At 37.6% G+C, this 25,477-nt stretch overlaps 1 protein-coding gene and 1 pseudogene across 5 annotated transcripts in view; both read left to right on the top strand.

The window, feature by feature from the left end:
* LOC142345833 (serpin B6-like) overlaps positions 1-7,044 on the top strand; it is a 330,456-nt gene extending 323,412 nt beyond the window's left edge. For 4 of the 5 annotated variants that reach the window (XM_075398234.1, XM_075398238.1, XM_075398236.1 and 1 more), the window contains exon 4: positions 549-1,398. In XM_075398234.1, the coding sequence (XP_075254349.1) occupies positions 549-786 (238 nt within the window). In that variant the 3' untranslated portion in view covers positions 787-1,398. Of the gene's footprint in view, positions 1-548; positions 1,399-6,871 lie in introns of those variants that run through there. The other variant, XM_075398239.1, reaches the window with a different exon arrangement.
* LOC142346260 (leukocyte elastase inhibitor-like) lies at positions 7,044-16,011 on the top strand (annotated as a pseudogene).
* The last annotated feature ends 9,466 nt before the right edge of the window (positions 16,012-25,477 follow it).

Below are 25,477 nucleotides of genomic sequence, written 5' to 3'. Positions count from 1 at the left end.
TAATTTAAAATAACTTGAAATTAACTTATTGCCGAAAATGGAATTTTACATAATATTCTACTCCAATTTTTTTATTTCAATTTTTCTTTTTACAAAATTTTCAATTGGTGCTCTTTTTTTTTCAACTATAAGACTCTGTGAAAATCAGATATGCAATGGAAAATAATTTACAACGAAATTGGTTTTTTAAGTGATAAAGTTATATTAACATGGTGATTCTGCAATCTAAAATGAAAAAAGTCGTACTAAGGTTGCTACGAAGAGAAAAGATTCAATTTGAGCTTCGAAAATTTGACAGTCAAAAAATTGTCAGCTCAGAAGAAAAAAGTTTTTGACAAACATCAGACGTATGTTTGAACTTTCTGTGCTAAGCACAGTGTCGGATAGTTGTCTTGTTTGAGAACTAATCATTTTTTAAATTGAGAAAATTGACAATCTTTGTTTTGCTCTATCATTTTTTTCTCTGGGATTTATTGTAGAATATTGATGTTTGTGATCATTGCCGAGACTGCTCGTACGTTATATTGATTACAAGTTTTATGTTATAGTGAAAAAATCCCTCTCAAAGTGAGCACCATGTTGCAGAAATGCTACGTTGAAGTCAACGAGAGAGGCACAGAAGCTGCAGCTGTTTCTGCCAAGAATGTCGTCTCAGTTTCTTTAAAAACATATATGATGGAACCTGTCAAATTTCACGTCTCTTCCCCTTTTCTGTTTTTCGTCTTCCACGCAACTTCTAGCCTCATCTTGTTTTGTGGATGCGTCAATGATCCAGCTGCTTCTTGAGTATGATTGGAAGAAAAGTGTTACTCACACTTCCGAGTGAACAAATTGGGATATACTTTTGAAAAGTATTTGATTGCAGGAGTAAATTGTTATGACAATGATGAATTTTAATCTCGGGTTGAATGCCTAATTTGTTTTAATTTTATGTGGGAGGGGGAGCCAAAGTGTTAGAAAACTTTTTGGGAAATACCCCCTCAAGGCTGAACTGTTGAGGATTTACGTTACCTCCAAAAACAATCTATCAACAGCGGGGTGCATTGGAAGAACTTTTCAAGAACTGTCAAAGTTGTCTTTTTGGTTTTTATTTATCATTTTCATCGTTTTTACAAACAACTATCTCAATGCAGACTAGCGCGCCTACAAAATGGAAATAGTTTTTCTATTTGGCGTTGATTTTTATATTAGCTATTTGGATTTGGATATGCTAGAATTTGGATATAGTAGCAAAAAGTTCCCTTAATTAATAGCGACTAAAATAAGCAAAACAAAATAAGCAGCTCTTTAAGAAGCCATAATAACCATTTTGTTGAATAAATGTCATTATCCTAAAATATTACAATGCGATCCCGGTAGCTGTTGAAGACGTTCGGGATTAAAAAAGAGACCCACAAGCGGGAGATAAAGTAACCGACAAGGAACTGAGCTGAACGGAACTATTGAGTACAGTTTCAGTCAATTTAAATGTTGCTGAGCATGCCGTTTTGAAAATTACTCACTTAATTTTCAGAGCGTTTTTAAAGTCAGATTTTGAAGTTCCTCACTTCGTTTTTTCAAAGCGTCGTAGAGATCGGATTGGTAGCTAAAAGAAAGAATTAATTTCTCCGGTGTTAATGATAAACAAAATAATATATAAACATTATAATTTAAGATACCCGGAGGGGACAGGCAACGAGACGAGAGGTCCGCTAATTCCTGCCCTTCAAAAGAACCGCTTATTATATCTTAATATCCAAAAATAAAAAAATATATTTTTTGGATAATGGGTCAAGTCTAGTTCTTCTGTTAACTATGCTGCCACACTATTTTAGCATGCCAGAATCGCCTGTCACCAGTGTTCTTATCCTACCTTGTATTGCTTTTAGTGTTCAATTAAATTTTCAAAAAAATTTTAAATTTTTTGCTATTTTGCTAAATTTTACAAAAATGGCCATATCGCGTTCTATTGACGCTACAGGGGTCATTTTTCCCCACAGAAAAGCCATCCCTATCTGGGTACTCCTTTAGCATGCAGGATAAAAGTAAGGAAAATTACCAGCTTAAAAGCTGAAAATATTTTTCACTAATTCTTGATTATTGAGTAGATTGAAATCTTTTAATTTATGATAAAATAGGCTAATTTCATTTGTTGTATATCCTGTTGAGCTCTCAAACAAGTTTTGCTTGGCAGGCACAATGTACAGCTTAGCAGCTCTATATCTCACTGAGCAGCTTTCAATTTTACTTTTTCAAACTGGTTCATTCAAAAGGCAGAAAGCATCACTTCTAGTAATTTTTGGTTTTTCAAAGACGAATAGGTCATTCGAAAACGTTTCAGAATGCAATTGGTTTAAAGACCTTAGAACAAATTTCAAAAGCTCATAGATGTAAAGTTCATAGAGCGTAAGAATTTTGTTCGAAACATATATATCTTCGCTGTGATCCACACGTTTGCGAAAATAAATGAATTTTAATTTTTTTTCTGAAGAAGATATATTTTTGATAGAGAGGAATAAGATATACATCCATAAACCAAAATACCATATTGGATGATAGGGTTAATATTGCTTTTGTAATATTGTTAACTGCCTCCTAGGAATATAGTGTCTTAACTTAGATATAATCCCGCACTGCTTTCCGAGTCTCTTTTTAACATAATCGACATGTGAAACAAAAGACAGTTTTTAATCCAGTTGCAACCAAGATACATGCAGACAGGCTTAGAAGAAATTAAACAGATATTAAGAGTATAGCTATATCCGGAAGCACTATTTCCTATGTTCATTTGCACAGTTTTCGTAATATTCAAACACAATTTATTGGAATTCAGCCCATTGCTTACTTCGTTTAAATCTGATTAAATCTCATTTTGTGTAAGTCCCATGGAGCAAATTTTTGTGTCATCAGCAAATTGTGTAATTTCGCTAGCTTTGCAGCATGAGGGCAGATCATTAATATTGTTAATAAATGACAAAGGACCCAAAATTGATCCTTGAGGGACCCCGCAGCTTACTGGTAGCCAAGATGAAGAAGCGCCATTTAATTCGACCCTTTGGTATCTCATGGTTAGGTTTGACTAAAACCAAGCATGTGCATTACCCCGTACACCATAGGATTCTAATTTAGATAACAAAATTTTGTGATCTATTGTGTCAAATGCCTTTTTGAGGTCCAAAAAAAACTTATAATTGATTTGTTTTTATTGGCTCGTAATTTTTGGATTAGATGAATTGAAGCGTCAATGGTACTATGTTTTTTGCGGGAACCAAACTGCCTCTTTGTTCACAAACTGAACTTCTCAAAGAAATGTTATAATCTATTGAACATCACTCTTTCAAAAATTTTGCTCCAGATCACTAATAAAGATATCGGTCTATCGTTGTCTTCATCAGTTTTATCACCTTCTGTATGAAGAGGTAAGACTTTTGCCTTTTTTTAATTCACCGGGGAATTTTTTCTTTCTTGAATGATAGTTTGATTAAATATCTCAACAACGGTGCTACAATTTGACCTGTCGTTTTCACCAACACATTGCAAATTTCATCCTGCCCAGATGATGCTTTTTTATCCAAGCTGTTTATGATCTCAATAACCTCACTTTCATCAGTTTCAAACAGGTACATACTTTGTATTTGATTCTCTTTGGGTTTTAACGGATGATGAGAAATCTTGTCTGCGACATTTTTCCCTATTCCTGTAAAGAATTTGTTGAAACATTTGGCAACATCTCTTTTTGATCTTTTTACCTTTCCATTATAGCTGAAGGGAATGTTTTGACTACGAATGCTGTAACCACCTAAATCATTGAGTAGTTTATATGTCTGTCTTGAGTGTCCAATGCATTTATTAAAAAAATCTTGAAAATTTTGCTTTTTAGATCTTTTGATGAGTAAATCTAACTTATTCCTAAGCTTCTTGATTTTGTCGAAGCAACAGAGTTTTCTTGATTGTTCCTATTTGCGATGAGCGTCAATTTTTCGTGTTCTTAAGTTTTTTAAGCTCGTTGCATTGCCATTTTGGGTTTTTAGGCTTCGATGCTATAATGGTTTTCATAGGTGCAAATTCGTTTGTTATCTCCAGGAAAGAGTCTTTGAATAGCTTGGACAACTTTTGCACACTTTTGTTAATCAAAATATGAGTCTTTATCAAAATCAACTTGTTGCTGAGGCAAAAGAGGTAATTCCTGATGCATTTCGGATCTTTGAGAAAGTATAAATCGCGACAAGTTTGCGTTTTTTCCTTGGCATTTGATTCAACGTTCGGGTTCAACAGAAGAGGATAATGATCCGAAAAATTTTGAAATTGTAACACCTCGTTAGTTTGATTATCAATATTTTGGGTTATAAAGTGATCAGTACACGTACTTGTATTTTTTGTAACTCTCGCAGGATTAATGTTGAAGATCTTGAACGCATTTGATCTGATGGAATCAACATAATCATAAATAAGTCGCTTTCTCTGAGGTAAATCTATATTAAAATCACCACATATAATTTGAGGTAGTATTTTCAAATATTTGCTTCCAGAAACTCATCAAAAATTTCAAGGCACTTAAGCTTGTTTGTGCGGGGCTTAATATAAATTACTTTTACACTGAAGTTAACCTTTTTTGATATTTTAGCCGAAACTGCTTCGTCGAACTTAGTATCATTTTCGCTAGTTATGGTAAAATCTGATCGCATTTAAACCATAACGCCGCCACCATTTTCGGATCGATTGCGAGATACATATTGATTGTAGCCATGATCAAGATAACTTCTGGTTTCATCAGTATCTTTTAACCATGTTTCTGTCAGACATAATATTGCAGTTGGAGACTCAAGGCATAAAATTAGTGGTTCCTGATTATCCAAGTTCTTTCTTAAGGATCTAATATTTACATGCATTACAGAAAAAGAGGAATTCAAACTTTTAGCTTTGCTTTGCCTAACTCCGAAAATCATCATCATAATCTTCAGTTATTTCAGATTCAGTATTAGCACCTTTATCAACATCCTTTAAACTTTTTATAAAAGGAGTATTTTCCCTTTTCTTCCCACTCGGCACAGCAGTTGAAGCTATTCTAGTCAATGGTGGTGGCTGAAGTGGTGTCTGTTGAAATCCTGATCTTTCCATAGGCATCTCAGTAACAAATTGATTCGGTTGATTGTTAACAGTAGTATCCATGTAATGAATCGGTGGTTTCAGAAAGTCTTGCAATTCCCAGACATTTTTAACTTTAATTGGATCAGACTCTGTCTGATTCGGGTTATAGGCATAAATTTCCTGATGTTTTGTTATTGTCTTTATGTTACGTTCCCGAGCTTCTTTTTTGATGTCATTATCAGTAAGCGCGAGGCACTCTTCTATAACTATCGGCTTGTTCAGTGTATTACGAGTTCCTCGTAAACATGACTTCCTTCTTCAAGCAAAGTCTCGATGTTCATGGTATATGAACTTAACAATAATTGGCGCAACTCTGGCCTTGTTCAACGGATGGCAAGCAGCAATATCTTTTTCGGTTACTTTGATTTGCATAACATAGTTTAGAATGCTCAGGATTTTTGACATCGGACTCGATTCAACTTCGACATTGGAAAACGTCAAGCAAGTTTGACGTGTTCTCTCTTCAAGTTCATTCATTCGATTTCTATTCGTTGTAACAGTGAAGTCAGTCCGATTGCACTTTCGTTCTAGCTCATCTATTCGCTTGGTTCGTTTATCAATAGTATCTTGCAAATCCTTGATGATCCTTTGCACTTCTGGTGATATTGTCAGCAAGTGAGTTGGTGTGCCTTCATTGGCGTTTTGTTGAATGTTTGCATCATTATTAGAAGACATCTATTTAATAAGTTTATCACAACACTTAGCTATTTAAATGAACATTAATTACTTGCTTGCTTGCGGATTCTAAGGGACGTAGCGTGTGGAAATTGAATACCACAAACTGTGGAATATCGTTGTTTTAAGGTGAATATCGGAATCTTAAGGACAATTTTTGTCATCAGTTTCCAGAATTTGGCCGAATTGGCATTTTTTGTGGAATCTGGTGACCACAAAATTGAAGCAATTTCCAATTAATTCTTTTACTATAATTCATGATTTAAGCCATTTTTACATAAGATGTTTTACATTTTGTGGAAAACGATTGGTGAAATGGGCCTAATGGTCCGTCACAATCTGGTAGGGGCGCTAGTCTAATGCTTAATTCATTGAAAAGCCATCATACATATTGCGACTCAAGTTGGCTAAATCGAAGAATATATTTTCCACGAGTGTTTGAATCTATAGAAGTGTTGCGCGTTTACCGTGTCAGTTGCCTGGTTTTACTACAGATGCTTCTCACCGCTTTTCAATCACATTGATGATTCCTGATTTTTTTTACCGCGTAATAGTTTGTTTTGTTTTCAAATTGAAATACGGAACCTCTCCATCTTCGAAACCTTGATTTTTAAACTTAAGTTTTATTATATAACTGATTTTTCACTTCTTAGAATAAGATAACCAGTAGTACCTTGACTCACTCTTGGATGCTTTACAGGCTTTTTACTCTGTTCACTCCTAATTTTATGACGAACCTAAGTTGTGGAGATGATGGTTTTCCGCTTATATTTAATGTACTTTCAGTTCTCTTGAAGGATATTCAATTATACTCGGGTGAATTCAAGTAGGCTTCAAATGTTGTTGAAAAGGTGAACGAGCAAATTCAATTAGGCGGTCTATTGTTTCAGCACTGTTTTTGTCTGCGGTCTGTATTTGTATTTGGTCTCAACCAAACTCGAAGCTTCAAGTTCACACTTTAACTATTCAAGAAAAGTTAGAAAGCTCAGTGGTTGTCAACTGAAATGTTTTGAAGAAGTTCCAAAAGTTGTATAGTCTCTTGTATAAGTCAAATAATGGTTTTGATCAGGTGTGACAAGAGGCGTTTAAAGGTTATTGCATCAACAATCCAGACAGTCAAACATGTAATGTTTGCCTTGTGTACTGGTTCAGCCAAACAATATTTGCACCTTTATTTGACTCAGTCGGATATCAACAACAAAAGAATTCATTTTTTGATCTTCTCTTGACCGAATAGTGAACTGAAGAGGTTGGTAGTTGCAGTGACGATGAGTGAGAAAAGCTACAAAGCTGCCTCGGATTTCGGCCATACATTGTTCAAGTACTACTTAGAGAACAATGAACGCCCGAACAGTGTAATATCTCCAATAAGTGTGTTCTTGTGTTTGGCTGGGTTGAAGCAGGGCGCTGGAGGAGTAACAAAAGCTGAACTAGTGGAGGCATTATGCTTATCTGTTAAAGGATCTGGAAATGAAGGTCAAGACGTCCTGAAAACGCTCAAATCGCTGCCAGACGATTTTAATTTTTCACTAAACATAGCTAATGGACTGTTCTTGAAAGAGGGATTCGTACCTTTGCCTGATTTCATGTCTAAATTGAGGTCGGATTTAAACGCTTATGTAGACATTGTGAATTTTGAGTCAATAGAGGGCGTGAAGAGTGTGAACGCTTGGGTTGAGAAGTAAACGAACGGAAACATTACAAACGTTATCAATGAACCGGATGGTTGCACGGTTATGACTTTGATCAACACAGTCTATATGCAGGGAATGTGGGCTGAACGGTTCAAGATTTTATTCAATGGCAATTTTAAAGTTTCAAAGTCTAAGACTGTTGAGACCATATTGATGAGAAAAGTGGGAATGCTCCCATACTTTTGCGATAAGAAAGCGAAGTTTGCTGTTGCATTTATCCCGTATCTGTCTTCTAAATACATCGGTAAGATCGAAATGGGAGTCCTGCTGCCTGATGACGGAGCAAATATTGATTCATTTGCCGAGTATTTGAGGAATGACTCACTTCAGCAGATGAGGTCAAAAGCGCTGTTTCGGACTCTAGATGTAATATTGCCCAAATTCAAAGTGGAAGCATCAATCAACCTGATTCCTATTGCGATGCGAATGGGCCTAACATCAGCATTCACATCAAAAGCAGACTTCTCTGGTATAAGGTTTGTTTCCGAACATGATTCTACTTTCGAATGTTTCACTGTTGCTCCCATGTATCATTTTCATAGCTAAAAATGCTCCCTTTTTGGCAATTCCATATAGTCAATGTCATGTCTGTCTAGTTATAGATTTTTTGAAATAGTTCAATTTACAACCTCTGTAAAATATATTTTCCCATTGCTTTTTGGGGAAATGGTCTTGTAGTTTCTTCCACTACTCATCCACCTTAACTAAGAATAGGCCGTTGGAGTCCAAAGAGAATTTACGACAGAGATTTAGAGTGAATTTTGGAGGGCCGCCTTCAAGTGTTTGACTTTTTTCCGCCAATTTTCAAAAAGTTCTCGGGGTTTCATTTTATATCATACGCATGCCTCACTAATACCCGCTCGAATTGTTGTGTTGTTTTAGTGCAAACCAAGGTTTAATGGTGAGCGGGATATCCCAAAAGTGTTACATTGATGTAGATGAGGATTGCACAGTAGCTGCAGCAGCCACTGTATGTCGAGAGTTTTATTTGTGGTACGTCTAATCCTAAAAAACAGGTCAAGTTTCACGTTACTTCTCCTTTTATGTATTTCATCCGTCACCAGTCATCCGGCATTATTTTGTTCTGCGGATGTGTAACTGATCCGACTGCTTGAATGAGGTGAACATTGGTCACATGACAGTTTCTTAGAAAAAATTAGCCGTTCTTTAAAAAGACAATTATGTCCTGTCTTGCTTTCTAACATTTCATGTCTTCTTCAGTGATGCAGCAGTAGAATTTATTTATTATTCATTGTAACAGTTAATTTTCTGGCCTTGAATTGTTTTTATCGTTTTGGAATACTGTAGTTATGAAGAATATGGAGCAATGGAGTTGTTGTACCTCTTCAATTAGTTTGGCTGAATTTTTTTATACTCACAAATAAAATATTTTTTATCATTAAAAGCTAATCAAACGAACTTTCAGTTTTCCAAGTTAGTGTTCCTTTCAACACTTTAAGTTATGCAGAGCTTCATATCTTACGCTCCTGTTTATTGGCTCCTTGACCTCAGAAGTCTGCTTGTTAAGTCAAACTCTTTACCAATAACTGATCAATTGATCGGTTGAAACATTCGGTATTTTCTCAATAACCTTAACAAGAAGAGTTGGATTCACTTTGACGACCATTTCAGCTATTACAGTATGATGTACCATTCCAAGTAATTAAAAAAAAGCGAGAATGCCAATTTTGCTAGCATGAAATTGACATCTTGATATCTAAATTGAATTATCGTTGTCATGAATGATTTTAACGAGGCATCATCTTTGTTAGTTTTCTTCCGAAAAATTTTCAAATAAAAAGAAAAAAGGAAATTAAGAAATGCCCCTCCTCAACACTGGGTGAATAGTGGCTGGTCCGGGGCCCTTCCAGCTCTGCGTCTTCATAAAGCGTTTCGTGCTGTTTGAATATATCAATGATATATACAAACATCAGCTGTGAAGGTTTAACAAAAAGACAGACAGCATTAGAGTACAAACAACTAATGATGAAGATAAGTCAAACGAATGGCCTCCCTTCTTCAACCACAGCTTCCATTGAAGCATCGACAATTTCGGAACGCCTAATCGTCCTTGACCCACGAATGCCGAGGATGGAACTCCTTAGGAGAGCAAAGCTGATTTTTAATTGCTGTTGAACGAAGTTCGTAGCAATTATTGCAAACGTGTGTGTCTTTTTTATGCTAATTTTTTGCTTGACTTTTTCACGCTTGACTTTTTCGAGTGACTTTTTCTTGACTTTTTCGAGTGACTTTTTCACGCTCTCATTCATCATTTTGGAGTTATCTCTAAAATTGCCCTCACTCCGAAGTAAAGAATGTTGCTAATATAAAATCGGTTGCATCATAACAAAAATGAGAGCCAAATAGCACAGTTGTGGGTATATTGCGGTGCTCTTGTTTTTTTAAAATTTCCATTTGTTGACACAATTGTTCACACAGCAAATGTGAAAAAGTCACTTCCTGCGCTCACTAACGGTTTTTTTGTGACTTCATTTCTCATTCTCTCTCCAGCAAAATTTTTAAGATCATTTCCATGATTAGATTTTGGTCATACGTGACTATCTGCACTCAATAAAAACGACTTTATTCAGTTTATTAGATTTGAATTAGTTTAAGGTCAAAGGAACTCATATGTGAAGTAAAGGTCCCTAATAAAAGCCTATTGCGGAATTAATTTTAACAAGCTTTAATAAATAATAATAGGTTTTTGAGTGGCGTCAGTTTTGCAATTTAGATCTGTATTTTTCCTTCTCTATTATACGGCACGCAAGTCGATTCTTTCGCAGCTATTCCGGAAACCTGCCGCCTATGTTTGTCCTTAGATGTGATATGGTATCAGCGTAGCTGTCCTCTTTTCGCGCAGAGAGCTTTGATGTTAGTTGTTTCACCGCTTTTGAAGCTGATGGTCCTGCTCCACCAGTGCACGCGAAGACAAGCGGACAAACTGTTGCTTCCTCAACCTGTTGTTTTTTGTTCATATTCGTTCTTTTTTAATAGATCCCTGGTACTTGTAGGCTTCGCTACTGCTTTTAGGGCAACTTTTTGGCAGTGGATTAAATATTTCCACATCAAAATAGGTTTGTTGAACCTCGATTTCCAAAGTCAGTTGGGCTTGATATTTAATCTTGCCTCATTATCAGTTGTTGATTTAAGAGCAAACGTTTCCCCTTTGCAACGGCTGAGGATGAGGTTCGATCTCGACATTTTGACACACATCACTTAGCAAGTTCGCAAAGGAATCGCGAAGTTCATTATGTCCCATTTGTGTGTAGCCTCCTTTTGGACAGTGGAGAGCATATGCCACAGTTAAGTTTTCCTTGCATGCGCAGTGATAGCATCTTCACTGAATCCCAGCCATAGCGAGGGGCAATGCCATCACGAAACTCGCTTTTCATTAGGTCAAAAGGCTATCGTTTCAATGGCATAGTGTTCAACAATCTCGATGCTCCTTTATTACTACATAAGTGAGCGGATCTCGTTCTTTCAATTCGCTCTTAGTTCTTGTCTTTTTTTATTTGATTCGAAGCTCTTTCTCCTTTTTTTCTTTCATGTATGATTTGTTGCTTTATTTCGGCACCGGGTGGAGTTAGAGATAACGGAATCGACATAGCACTGATCGTTATACATATTCCTTGAAATGGTCTTCAGGTTTAAGGATGTTCAGGCCGCCCTCCCTTATCGGCAACGAAAAGATATTGGGGTATTTCTGATTATAGGCGGGATTTTTAATAGATTAGGTATTAGCTTATCGTTTATCGATTTCTCACATTCTTCTAACTGGTCTTTAATAATAGGCGTTGTACGAGCTAAGAAGGTCAGTTTATGCTGAAACGATGAAGTGAACGATTTAGAAACTTTTTGAGGTGAAACATTAGCATGAACGGCCAGCTCTTTAACAACGATTGCTGTTTTAATGATCTTTCTTCAAGTTTCTTTTTGCATTGTCAGTACCTATTACACTACCAAGTACTCTACAACCGTTAGCTTTTTTTCTGCGTCGTGAATTATCTGCTGTGCCTTATCAAAAAGATGTTCTTTGGTAAAGATGTGGCATTTTGTGAGATGGTAACCGAAAGCAGGACCATGTGTTTCAATGAGTCAATGCTTTTTCAAGTTACCAGGGGAACCGACAGCGTTGCGATTGTCCGAATACCTCTCGTGAACTGTGAGGCAATCGTCAAAAAGTTCTATCAGGGGAATAATGGCAACTCTATACATCGACATCGCAGGGGGGTCGCCTTGGGTTGTACATTCCAGAGCGAACATTTTCCGCTTGTTAATGAACGAATTGGATGGTTCCCGATATGAACTGCATGTGGAATGTTAGAGAGAAGGGCATAATTTCCCGGTGTTTCGTAAGGCAAGATCACGGTTGAGGCTATTGAAAACGTTTTTTGCGTCGATAAGCAAGATCGCCTCCGAATCTGTTTCCAAAAGCAGCTCTTAATGAACGAATTGCATGTTCTGTTGGTGCAACTTCAAATCAGCTACAAAAGCCATCAGACAGCTAGAAATAACTTTGCAACCGAAAAAAGCATGGAATTCGTCAAAACTCAAAAATTGTTAAAACTAAAATTTTTACAAGTTGGGACCGAAAATTTGTACAACCCCTATTTTTGGAAAGGAAAACCCGAGGAACCCGGGGTTATAGCACACGGTTAGGGTAACCTCTAAGCTACTCATGGTACCAACGAACGTTATTGCATCAGACCCACAAGTGTGGCTATTAGCTGCGTAATAACCAACCATGCCTATGCCAATAAAAGTAAATTTTGCGGTTATTTGACCTTTACTATGTAAACAATGACCTAAACCACTTTACTTGATTAACCATTCAGAAACAAGTGTTGCTATTAGCACTTATAAGGTGCAAAATTGGCATTTTTTGATATTTTGTTAATCATTGTTTAATTTCTTGAATTGTTTATTTTGTGATACTTTTGGTGTTCATTAAAGTTCAAATACCGTATTTTTGAGGTGTTTAGAGCCGCGTAATAACCAACCATGCTTACTTCAATAAAAGTATATATTGCAGTTATTTGACATTTAATATATAAACAATGACCTAAATCACTTTACTTGATTAACCAGTCATAAAAAAGTAGCAGTGATGTTAGAGATCATATTTATCTGACTAATCACTTTAACCCAGTTGTTTGAATAGTGAAACCAGTAGAAACTGTTAACAAGAGCAGTTGGCTCTAAGTTGAGACTGAAATTTGATTCTTCAATAACTTTATTCTTTTTTGCTAAGTTTTGTTAGATCTTAAGATGTTGCGAGTTTTAAGTTAGTTGAGCTTTTTTATAAGAAGTTAGCAAAATTACTTACACTGTCTGAAGCCTTACAGACTTCATTAGGATTGTGAACATAGATTGTCACTAAAGATTTTCTTAACGTCACTCAACAAAATTAAAGTTACAGTCCTTTGATACGTTCGAGCGACTAATCGCTTCGTCGAGATTATTAGTTGAACGCTGTGAAGAACCAGGCCGGCTTTAAGCTCGAGCACCAGGCGTGATATATCGGTTCCGCTGAGATTCTTGAGCAGCCGCAACTTTTGGTCCTCTGATCTGGACTACAATACGAACAGCAACGATTCTTCAATTCAATTTGGTGGGCTAGAACGAAATCCTTGCGATGACTGGAAAGAGCCCAGATAGACATTGAGAAACGACTAACTACAAGAGGTCAGACCCACTCAAGGGAATAGAAATTGAGCACGCTGAATTGCTCAAAACGTTTGATGGACATCTGGCTGATGTGAAAAGCCACTTGGCTTAATCCAAACAGTATCTGCGGAAAGAGCATATTAAGGTTTCTTTGAGACTTACAAAAAACAAACAGCAACAGAGGCGACTCCTGAAACCAAAATACTTGGAGATTTTCGATGCCGTCACCCAACGAAAATTGGGCGAAAAGAAGATGACACTCATATGGTTGTTTGAACAAATACCAAAACTTGGAGAAATTGAAGAATTTCGCAGCTACGTTTTTAACCAACGAAAAGACACCTTGCGACTCTACACAATGACGGAAAATTGTGTATCATTTTATAGGGATGCAAGAATAATGGAAGAAGAGTTAGGAACATAAAATTTGACGACTCACGCAAACAAGAATTGTGTACCGAACTGGAACAGCTGGTTACGAAATTAGATTCAACTCATTCAGCACTCATACACGTCGTGAAGTCAGATATTGCTACGGATTGGTTGACGGCTTTGAGCACGATTAAAGATTAACATCGAAGCAGGCTAAAACACTACGAGCGAACCACAGAGAGGAAATCAAACATCGTTAGTGTCATCCACATCGGCTGGTGATAAGGACCCGAACGAGACTGTTATTGATACAGGAAATGGCGCAATTCCAACTCGCGATCATCGAGAAGGCAACAGACCAATGAAATGGAGCTCGAATACCTAAGAGCTAAGAACGAAACAGAGCATCGACTGCGAGAGCGACAGTTGGAGTTAGAGCTGGAGTGTGAGGAAATAGAACTTCCTCGTAAGGAGAACTACGTATACAACAACAGTATTAAGAATAACGTCTAAATATGCAACAACAAGAAGACGAACTAAGTCTCTATGTCTACGACAGCATGAGAGAACCCTTGAAAATGAAAGAACAAAGCTGACGAAGAGAAAAAGCGCTTGAAAATTGAACTGACGAAATGATGTTCAAGAGCATCTTGGTCACAGGCGGACGACTTAGAAAGTGTTGGATCAAGACATAGTCTAGAAAGAACTGCAAGCTGAGCAAACTCAGTGGCCCAACATTCTGGCCCTAATCGACTACTATCTAATGTTGTTATCGACCCTCCTAAGACTGTCACACAGGACAGCAGTGACAAACGTTTAAGTTCCTATCCGAAATTTAACCCGTTGTTCCAATTGAATGTAAGTTTTCTCAACGCACCTGCAAGATTCGAGCATTCTCAGAAAACCAGAAATCCCTAGATCAATTAAGGTGAAAGAACTGAAGATGTATTTACCCAAGACAACGTTCCAGCAACAAGGACCGTCAGCGTACCAAAACAGGCAGAGAAGCCAGAGTCCCAAGCTCAACTCTCGCAACAGATCGATGTAGAGTCAAAACCAGACAACAGTGAGCAGACCTACCCCACAAGTAATTTACCAACCGATTGGTGATCCGAGAGTGTTACCAAAACTCAAGCTAACGGAGTTCTCAGGAGACCCCTTGTTGTGGCCCGAATGGGCGGAACTTTTCGATGTCAATGTACATTAAAAGCGAATGAGTGATACTGAAATGCATTATTTCAAAATTAGCCTCACTGGTCAGGCGAAAGCTGCAATTTCTGGATTAGGTTTCAGTTCTCAGGCATATTATCAAGCCTGGGTCTTTCTCTGCAAAAAATTTGGCAAAATGAGAGTCGTAGTCGAATCTGAACTCCAGAAGATATACACTTAACCTCCAGTTAGACACGATGTCTCCTGTAGCATTGTTTGATTTTCAAACGTAGTCACAAACACGGTTGACGTTTCGACTCGGCTTGGATTTCAGCCTGACCTCGAATCGGAGGGAGTTCTGAGTTCAGCTACCAAGAAACTCTCTTCTCAGCTTAAAGAGCAGTGGGTACGACACCTGCAGGATCATCGACTACTAGCAGAAATTTTGATTAAATTTGAAGAGTGGTTAGAATCAACAGCTTTCATACATGAAGACTTGTTAGCCCAGACAAACTCCAAGCTTCAAACCGCGAAAAACCAGAAAAAAGTACTTTTGCATCCAAAACTGATGATTCTACAAAACCAAAGATTTCACAATGTCCATTCAAAGTCGGACAGTGCGCCATCTGGAGTCGCAAGAAATTCAAATCAACGAAGCTGTATGAACGACGAGAACTTATGCAGGAGTTCAGAATGCGTTTCAATTGCCTGAGATCTGGCCGTCGGTCAAAGGTTTGCAATAGTAGAATTTGCAGCGTGCCCTTTTGTGGAAGACGACAACAAAATTTTGCACAGTGACTATTGAAAGGAGGAGGCTTTAACAGGAGCCGAAGACGCTACGACAGCTGTAGCGATTATGATTACACATGGAGGACTCCTTGTAGTGGGCATCAAACTGGTGAATGGAAACCACAACCTGGGCGTGCCGGCTAAACGAAGTTCAAGTAATCCTTGGATAAGACTGCTTTGACATCAATTACCCATTAGAATTCAAGAATGCAGACGATTAAAATGTACCGTGGGCGGTGAAATCGAATCTAGGTTGGGCCTTATGCTTATGTGGTCCCCTGCCAGCGAAGCAAGCAGCAACTCTTGCTACCTCAGTATCGGAGGACAAATTTGCAAGCCAGTTGAGTAAGTGGCGTGACATCGAATCTTACGCCTCAAATTGGGATGTAACCGGTTATTCGAAAGATTAACAGATAGCAATCAAATCACGGTCATTCGAAAGATGAACAGAGAGCAATCAAATCATTGGAGCAAACAACTCGGTTCACCAGTGAAAGATACGAAGTTGGACTACTGTGGCGAGAAGATGAAGTGAAGTTACCAAATAACTTCTATTCTGCTATGGGGCAGCTTAAGTCCCTAGAACGACGCCTACTGAAAGATGATCCGTTACGAAAGCGATATCAGGAAAACATTGACACTGAGGTCAAAGCTGGTTATGTCCGCGAAGTCGAACAAGTTGAACTGAATGAAACCAGACAAGCTGCAATGGTATTTGCCACATCACTCTACCATCAAGCCTCATGAACCCGAGAAAATTAGAGGAGTGTGCAACGCAGCAGCAAAGTACCAAGGTTTAGCCCTCAACGACCAATTTCTATCTGGACCAGACATTCCACAGAGTCTGATCGGAATTATTTTTCGCTTCCGAGAACAAATAGCACTTTCAGTGGACATAGAAGCGATGGCAGCCGGTGCTTACAACTTCCCTGGGAACAAGATCCGGATATGGAAGTCTACGAGAATACCAGACACGTTTTTGGGCGAAAAACTTGCCGACTTGTGAAAATTACGCTTTGCATCAATCGGCGAAAGATAACACGAAAGACGATGACAATCTTGTCAAAGCGATTCGGCAAACTTTTAATGCACGATGCCCTAAAATCAGACAGAACATCTCAAGATGCAGCTGAAATCTACCAAAAGATTTGAAACCTCCTCGGCAAAAGTTGTTCCAATTTGACGAAATGGATAGCAGGTGACGAAGAAGTCAAGTCAGAAATCCCAGAGGCAGACAGATCAACGAAAGTTGTGCAAGAACCTCCGAGGCCTTCGAGGCAATGGGATAAGCATGAGACAAAGAGTTGTCAGCCGAACAATCTAACTATTCAGTGATTGGTGCTCCGAGTTGAGAGAAATAAGGACGATGTCGATAAATCGACTTTATTCCGAGAACGGATCTACAAACTTCAGACTTCACGTTCTCACAGACGCGTCAGAAAAAGCAATGTGCATCGTGGCATATCTGCAAGACGAGGTGACGTTAAAACTCACCTATGTGATAGGAAAATGCCGTGTAGCACTTATCAGACACACGACGATTCCGAAGTTAGAACTGCAAACCGCAGTCTACGGAATTCGCCTCAGGATGCAGATATTGAGAGAACATGTGCAAATTGACAAAGTATATCATTGGACAGATTCTTCTACGGTCTTACAGCGGTAACAGTCAGCTCACAAGAAACTATGAGTGTTTTTTGTCAACAGGGCTGCAGACATACTGGAAAACTCTTCCATGGATCAATGGAAACATGTGAAAGGCATTGAAAACCCTGCAGATATTGGCACAAGAGGTCTGTCCATCGAAGGCCTCAAGGAGTCCGGGTGGCTAAACGGGCCGGCATGGCTGCAGCAAATGAAGAAAAAAGGCCAATGCCGTGGTGCCAAGTGAACGAAGTTGAAGCTTAGCAAGCTAACAGTACTGTTGCCACAGAAACTAAACTAGACCAAATTTTTGACTGGAAACGATACAGTAGCTTCAACCAAATTAGGAACTTCATTGCCTACTGCATGAGGTTCATGCATGACGAAGCAGGAGGGATCTCTGAGGCAGACGAGAACCACCAAGCAGAACAATTTTTTTTTCGATTTGTTCAAAAAGAAAGCTTCCCGATTGTTTCGATGACAAATAGCAAAGAAATCTCCATTACATTGAGTATTGACAAATTGTCGCCATTCATAGAAGAAGATGGAACAATTAGAATGAATGGTTGACTGAAACTTTCAAGTCTCGGTTACAATGCCAACCATCCAATATCATTGACAGCAAAACATCCAGCCGTGCAACTACTGTTGGAGAGAGCTCATCGTGACAACGTGCACGAAGGCATAGAATACGTGAAACATGCTCGAACAAGAGTACTAGATCATCGGATTAAGAAACGCTTTAAGGAAAATCAAGTCGAGATGTGTCAATTGCAGGAACAGGAATGCCAATCCAATTAATCCACCGACGGCAGACTTTCCTCGAGAGGACTTGAAGATCGTGTTCCCATTTACCCACACCGTAGTCGACTATTTCGGACCCTTTGAAGTTAAGTTCAAACGGTGTACCGTGAAGAGATGGTGCTGTCTCTTCATTTGTCTAACAACCAGAGCAGTACACATGGAAGTGGCACAGTCATAAGACATCGAGTCATGTCTAGCTGCAATTACGAGATTCATTGCAAGACGTGGCTACCCGAACACCATCATCAGTTACAAAGGAACGATTTTCGTTGGAGCAGCCAATGAGTTGAAAACATTCATGGACGCATGGGACAAAGCTAAGATCGAGAGTGACTTGGCTCAGAAAAATTTGTTCGGAAATTCAATCCACCTGGAGCTCCACATTTGGGTGGTATCTGGGAGAGACTGGTTCAAAGTTGCAAGGAGGTCATGATTGCAATCTTGGACAACCAAAGCCTCACCGATGAGTTACTCAATGCCACAATGTGTCTTGTAGGGCAAACACTCAACGCAAAACCCCTGACAGCAGTAAGTGACGACCCTGAAGATTTGACGGCGCACACACCTAATCATTTCTTGTTAGGACGAGAAAACGCTAGTGCACCTTTCATGAAATCCAGTGAGCGATAGCATGATCTGAGAAAGTCCTTAAAAATGGCTCAAGCGTATACCGACATGATTTGGAAAAGATGGACTGACGAATATCTTCCACAATGGAACCAGAGATCATAGTGGTTAAAAGAAATTGTGCGAAACCTGGAAGGTGAGCTTGTTTGGCTGGTAGATGACTCTGTGAAAAGATAGGAGTACAAGTTGGAACGAATCCTTGAGATCTTTACTAGCAACGATGGTGTTATGCGATCCGCGAGAATTAAAATGGCACATGGAGATTAGAAGCGGCCAGTTGTTAATTTAGTGCCAGTATCAGCTACAAAAGCCAGCAGACAGCAAGAAACTCTTAAATAGTTTATTTTATGATAATTTATGTATTCATTAAAGGTCAAGTACGGGTTATTTGAGGCATCTGGAGCTGAGTAATAACCGTCTGTGCTTTTGTTGACAAAAGTAAGTATTGCAGTAATTTGACATTTACTATGCAAAATATGAGCTAGATCACTTTACTTGATTAACCAGTCAGAAACAAGTAGCAATGATGCTATAAGTGATATTTATCTGATTGTTTTTTTACACAATTGTTTGAATAGTGAAACCATATTGTATTCTGAACCATTAGAAACTGTTACCAAGAGCAATTGGCTCTCAGTTTCTCATTTTAGACTAGAATTTGATTCTTCAACAACTTCATTCTTTTTTGCTAAGTTTTGTTAGATCTTAAGATGCTGCGAGTTTTAGATTAATTGAGCTTTCTTATAAGAAGTTAGCAACATTACTAACATTGACTGAAGACTCACAAACTTCAACGCGAGATTGAACAAAGATTATCACTAAGGATTTTCTTAATTCAATCAACAAAATTAAAGTTAGTCCTTTAATACGTCCTAGCGACCAATTGTTTCGACAAGGTTATTATTCAATCTCACCCTGCCAAGAACCAAGGTGTAAAGCTCTAGAACCAGGCTGTGATATATCGGTTCCGCTGAGATTCTTGATCAGTCGCAACATGTTCGATTCCTCCCTTGACCCATACCTAGTTGCTGATCACCACGTAATATCTTAAGGTCGGTTTTAATACATTTGACAATAGTTCTTCCAATTATTGGTCCAAAAGTCCTGAGAACTTCCCCATTCCTACCGGTCGTACTTCGAATCATTTAGATAGAGCTAACAACCGACGTGCATTTTACTGGATTGAAAGTCAAATGAAACGTAGCTTTGTGCATTGCTAATTTTGCATGGATCAGTTGAGGACGACCTAAGTGATGTGAGAAGCTTTTGTCATTCGTTGGCATCCAGGCCGTAAGGGCCATGACTTCCATGCGTCTTCATGGCAGTTTATTAACCATTGAGGCATTGAGTTGTTCAAAAATGGATTGATGGCATGGAAAAAATTTGGGCGTTCATTGTTCACTAGATAATGCAATTTTGCGTGGTTCCGGGTTTTTTTTCGCGTAAGCCATCAAGAACTGTGTTTTTGTCAATTTTGTCAGTTAAAAAGGTACACAACTTTTCGCTTTTTCTGTAAGACTTCGAATGGCATTGAAAGTTTTTTTTGGTGACATGTATTCTTCAAATTCTTTGTATTCAACTGATCGTTTTGATTTAGTTCTGCTCAAACGTGCCTGGATGGCTTTTGCTTCAAGAAACAGGGAATGTTTTTCCCACTTTACCCATTGAAGTAACGTTCTTGCAATGGTTTTGCTATTTGAGACGTCATCTTCCGTTCTTGTTCTTGCAAGATTGAGATGAGGTGTCACCATTGCGCAGTGCATTGCTGTTTCCGCGTTAGAATCATTTAATGTGGCAGACAGGATTTCATTCAATGTATTAGTGAACTTAAGGCATGTCTTGTTTCTTGGTAGCGTAAAAAAGATTGTTTTCCATTGAGCAACTTGCTTCATAAGCTTTGCTTCATAAGTTTTGCTTTGCTCTGTTTTGCTTTTGATCGAGGTTCAGCCAGTAGATACAGGGATCAGGACAGGCTTCTCTAAAATCTCGCGATGTCTGGCTATCAGCCGCTGCTTGGCTTAGAGTTGTTTCCTCTGAGGAGAAAAGAGATGCGTTCTTTTCGCTCCTTACGCAGCGGAAGTTCTCATAGTGTTCTCGCCTAGCGTTGAGTCTGCCACACTTATTGTGCTGATAAGTTCCGCATGAATGAGATCAAACCTCTCCACCTCTGAGAGCGTTTGAACATGTGAACGATATCTAAATAAGGGAGACTGTTCGTAGTGTGTATACACATGATTAACCATCGAGTGAAGAATTCGAACATGCGGGTTAAATAACAAGCAAACACTTGGTTACTATAGAAAATGTATACCATCTTTACAGAAATGATTATAATAGAGATTGAAGTATGGGGACACAATTTTAATGGTTGAATGAATCTACTAATTAATTTCAAAGAGCTTAATTTAGATTATTGTTTTGATCATTTATAAAACGAATATTTGTGGAGCCAATAGTTTTTGGGACAAAGATGAAGCGAGGATGAAATTGGTTGTTTATTAATTTTCTACAGTTATTTGAAAAGTCATTTGCGCTGGCGTCGTGATCATTAAAACCAGCAATTAAATTTGCAGTGTGGAGTTTCTTTGGTCTATACTGTTGAAGAGTTCTGGTCAAATCCTCGAGGGTAGCACCTCTGAAGCAGTGTATCGTCGCCTTTGTCTGCTTAGGGTCCAGGTACTTCTTCCGAGATGTTCTGATGACCAATCTTCTAGAGAAGCCTGGAATTCTCTTCGGCTTGAAGTGTTGAGTCAATATTCACCTTAGAAACACTATGGCAGTACATTTAGAACAAATGATCAAATGGTTTTTCAAAATATATTTATGAATTAGTTGAAAAATTTGATATGAAAAAAAAACAATCTGGTGATGTTGATGCCTGAGGGGTGTCTCAGGGTGTGTTCTGTCACGGGTCCCCTCACTGGATGGCCAACACAAGATCTGAAGATTTAACTTATTAAATAACAAACGCTATTTAATAAGTTTATCTCAACAATTAAGCTAAAGGAGTTTTTAATACTTCAAATAATATCTTTTAATACTTCAAATTAAAAATGTTTTTTTTTACAAAAATCAAGTTTTGTTGATATTTTCTTTTCTTTCAATCCCAATAGAGTTATGGGAATCAACGGCGGCTAATTTCTGGCAATCTGCCGGGTATGTTTGTCTTTGCGACAGTTGATTCTTCTATATTCTTGTTCTATAATATTTTTTATCTTAGTTCGAAACAATTAAAGTAGTTTTTTTATGGCACAAGTATATTAAAATGAACGACGATTCCCCAAACTCCTGGAAGTTCCGTTGCCTAAATCAAAACGAACGAGTTCTTTTGTTCCGGATGCTGCAGTTTTAATTTTTCTCTAATATCGTGATACTTTTCATGTCTCGGAATTGTTCGTGCTGAACTGTTTTGTTAGCTTTGCCATCAGAGAGCAACACAAAGTTTTATGTATAATATTTTATTATTTTGCCCTATGTCGCCGTGTTTTTCGCATATGCTTTTGCACTCTTTTTTGGATTAATGATTGTTGATAGCAGCCGCCAGCCTTTCAATGGCTAATTTTCAGATGCTCTCCTTTTTAACAATTCGAAGGGTCGTGCGCTGTCTTTTTTTAGTGTCTTTATTTTAATCGACATTTTTTTGGAATGCATTTAAAACAGGATGTAGAAATCAATGCACGTACAAATTGAGAAGCAAAGAGGAGAGAGAGCAAATTTCGGATCTCACCTTAATTTTGAGCGAGGGCGAGAAAAATAGGTGTGAAAAAATTTTGATGTGAGCAAAAATTTTTTATCAATTGCGTCCTTCTCGAAGCAGCATAGTAGTTTTTAATTAATTTTTCGAGTTATGTGGTTTTTCTTAATCGTATTAATAACTAACTGAATGTTTGGGAGCGTTTCTTCTGGTTTTTACCGTTCGGGTTAAGGTTCAAATTGGTTTTTATATTGGTTTTGGTGACCTTTCGATTGGATTAAAATTAAGTTTTTTAAAGTCCAGTCAAAGAGAATTGGCTAAACTATGTGAATTTTCTTCGAAGTTTTTTCCTAATTCTTCTTTTTGGCTTTGACTATACTCTTTTATGTTTAGTTGTTTAATTGTGAATTAGAGTTTTAGGTAATGTTTTTAAGAAATAAAGATCAATAGTTTGGCAGCTATAATTTCATATAGTGGATCGCCTAATTGTGCTTTTTTATAATTTTTTTCTTTTAAAGTATAATAGACGTCTTCAGCGTCTCAACGGACTATTATTTAGTTGCTCGCATTTTTCAGAACTTTTTTTACCACGTTTGACTTGCAATATCACCTTTGACTTGTGACTCATTCCACTGACTGTTTCAGTCAAATAGATTTTAAATTCTTTCACTCATTGAAATACGCAATTTCGTACCCACCGTTTAGTTCAAAAGAGCAAAATCAAATTGATACACTGATAAAGCCTCATTAGGTCATTGTGCATTAGGTTATCAAAATTCATGACAGCGATTGCTATCCAACATTAGTATAAAGCTTAATACTTTTTAGTTGAAAAGCTAATTTAGGAATAGTTTCAGAGTCGAACAAACTGCTTTCTAATTTAGAAGACTTTTTAACACTTGGAAACCAACAAATTATCTTTTCAATCGGGTTGTGCGTCATTGGCGGCTTTTTTCCGGAAATTTGCCGCCTATGTTTTGCAGTGCCTTTTTGAGGTGTGGATTCTCAATGAATAAACGAAATTCTACTTAAGGATTTTTAAAAACATTTAATTAGACTTATAATTACGAAAAAAATTACGATTTTTATTTTTGTTTAGAAAAAATTAAGATTTTTGATTTTGGTTCCCTAATTCTTCTCATTTTACTCGGGTTTTCACCTTTTTGATGCGTATCGTTTTTTTTGTTTTTCTGCCTGCAAGTTATAATTCGCTTATCATAAAGTAAGTAAATCAGGCAATGTGCTATAAGCAATATTTTTGAAGCAGCAACTTGTCAAAAGGTGGCTAGAAAATGTTATTACATTTTGCTTTTCATTTCTAAATTGTTTCATCCGTTTGTCAGTTTTTCAAATTGAAGCATATGATGCGATTAATTGTTTTTTTAGTTTAGTTAGTGGTTGTTATGTATTTACGTACGTTATGTTTTACATCGCTTCTACTCTGGAATCTTTGGCTATGTTTTTTCCAGAACTGTTCACTTTTCGACTTCTTGATGTGATTGAGAAGTCCAATTAGAGTGGTAATTTTAATCGAATGAGAATTTGGTGTACAAACAATTTTTTAGCTTTTGAAAGCATTTTTTCACGTGCGACAGTTTTACTTGTGTTTGCAGTTTTTTTCTACTAATTTTCAAAATGCCATACATGTATTCTATAAGTTTGTAGCAAATGTTTTAGTCCTGAATTTTTTGTTGCAATTTTTTGCTTGAAAGATTCTCCTTTGACACTGTTCGCCCTCAGAAACAGCATGAATAGGTAACGCCGTGAGGGCATTATTTTTTCTTAAAGCCTTTCCTCTTAATAGACTGAGTATGGGAAGCACCAAAACTGTCAAGACAATTAAATGGTGTGAAGGGTGGCTCTTACAGTATTACCCTTACACCCCTCCTTCCCAGTCCCCAATTTTACCCAACCCCACCCCGGCGCATTGATTGACCCGTAACCCAGCACGCCGACACCCCCCCCCCCCCTCTTGCACACAGTTTCATTTGATATTCAAAAGGTTTTAACTACTCTCAGTGCTATCCGTCTAATATATCAGTAATTTTTCTAGTCGTTCTTTATATTGTGGTTCTTTTTGTTTGATCTTTTTGTCTCGTTAATGACATTTCTCATGATTGGTGTTTTTCTTGACTTTATCAATATGGTAAAAACTTTAGTTGTCATGTTTTTGTTGTACTTTTTTTGTCTTCAATTTCATTAATGATAGGTTTCATAGATAGTTTAGGAGGCGTAAATGAGTTGAAACGGTTGCTTCATTTCATAGCTAATGCTTTCTATGACTTAGTCGCAAACTGTTCTAAAAAAATAGTTTTTATTTTAGTTTTTTTCCATATATTTTGTGCATTTAGGACTATCTGCTTTATGGACTGTCAGAGTCTAATTTTGCTGTGTTTTCAGGTACAGATCAATTATAATTTGAATTTTGTGGATTGCCATTCAGGACTTGCCCTGCTTTGTTTTACTATTCAGAAAGATAGCCGAGAGGTAGATTCGTGATAGCCGAGAGGTAAGGTGTGTGGTTCACACGCCAATGATTGAGAGTTTAATCCCCTGCCTCCGTGAAGTTGTCTGTGTGAGGATGAGCTCTTACTTAACCATAGCTTCAGGTTGACAATAGCCTGACCAATGTTGGCTGCAATAATGGTACCACGTGAAGGTTTCAGACGCAAAAAAAGTAGCTATAGTCACCAAAAAAGAGCAATGTTGCTCATAAAAAAATCAGTCTGAAATGTGGGGAATAATAAGAAAAAGGGCAGCTGAAAACAGGCTACTGTAGGCCTAATGCTGTTCCGCTGCGATTACGCAGAAACCAAAATTATTTTTATTATTAGTTATTACGGAAATTGAATTCTATTGCTGTGCAATTTTTTTTAAATATGTTAATCTTTTTGTCAATGAGAGGTCAAATTGCGGTAGTGATTTTAATCACGCTGGAGTACTAAGTGGAGAATAATGGTTAGTTTTCAAGGCATGAAAACTGCTTTCGCTAGCTGCTTTGAAAAAGGTGCTTTCAGATTCTTGAGTTTTCTTCGTTTCTCTTCGTTTTCTGGACAAATAATTTTAAAATGTGAAAACTGTGGTCTATTATTGCATAGTTGCATTTGTAACCCCGCAAAAGTCACTAATGGTTTTTAAAAGTTCATGAATTAATTATTTTTTTAAATGTCGTCCGTTTTTGTAGTTCTTCTGGTTGTTCTCTTACTTATTCTCATAGATGACGAGTCTCATC

The sequence above is a fragment of the Convolutriloba macropyga genome, chromosome 9, assembly GCF_964194025.1.
Source record: "Convolutriloba macropyga chromosome 9, txConMacr16.3, whole genome shotgun sequence".
In the NCBI taxonomy this organism is placed as follows: Eukaryota; Metazoa; Xenacoelomorpha; order Acoela; family Convolutidae; genus Convolutriloba; species Convolutriloba macropyga.
This window is presented reverse-complemented; position numbering and strand designations above follow the sequence as displayed.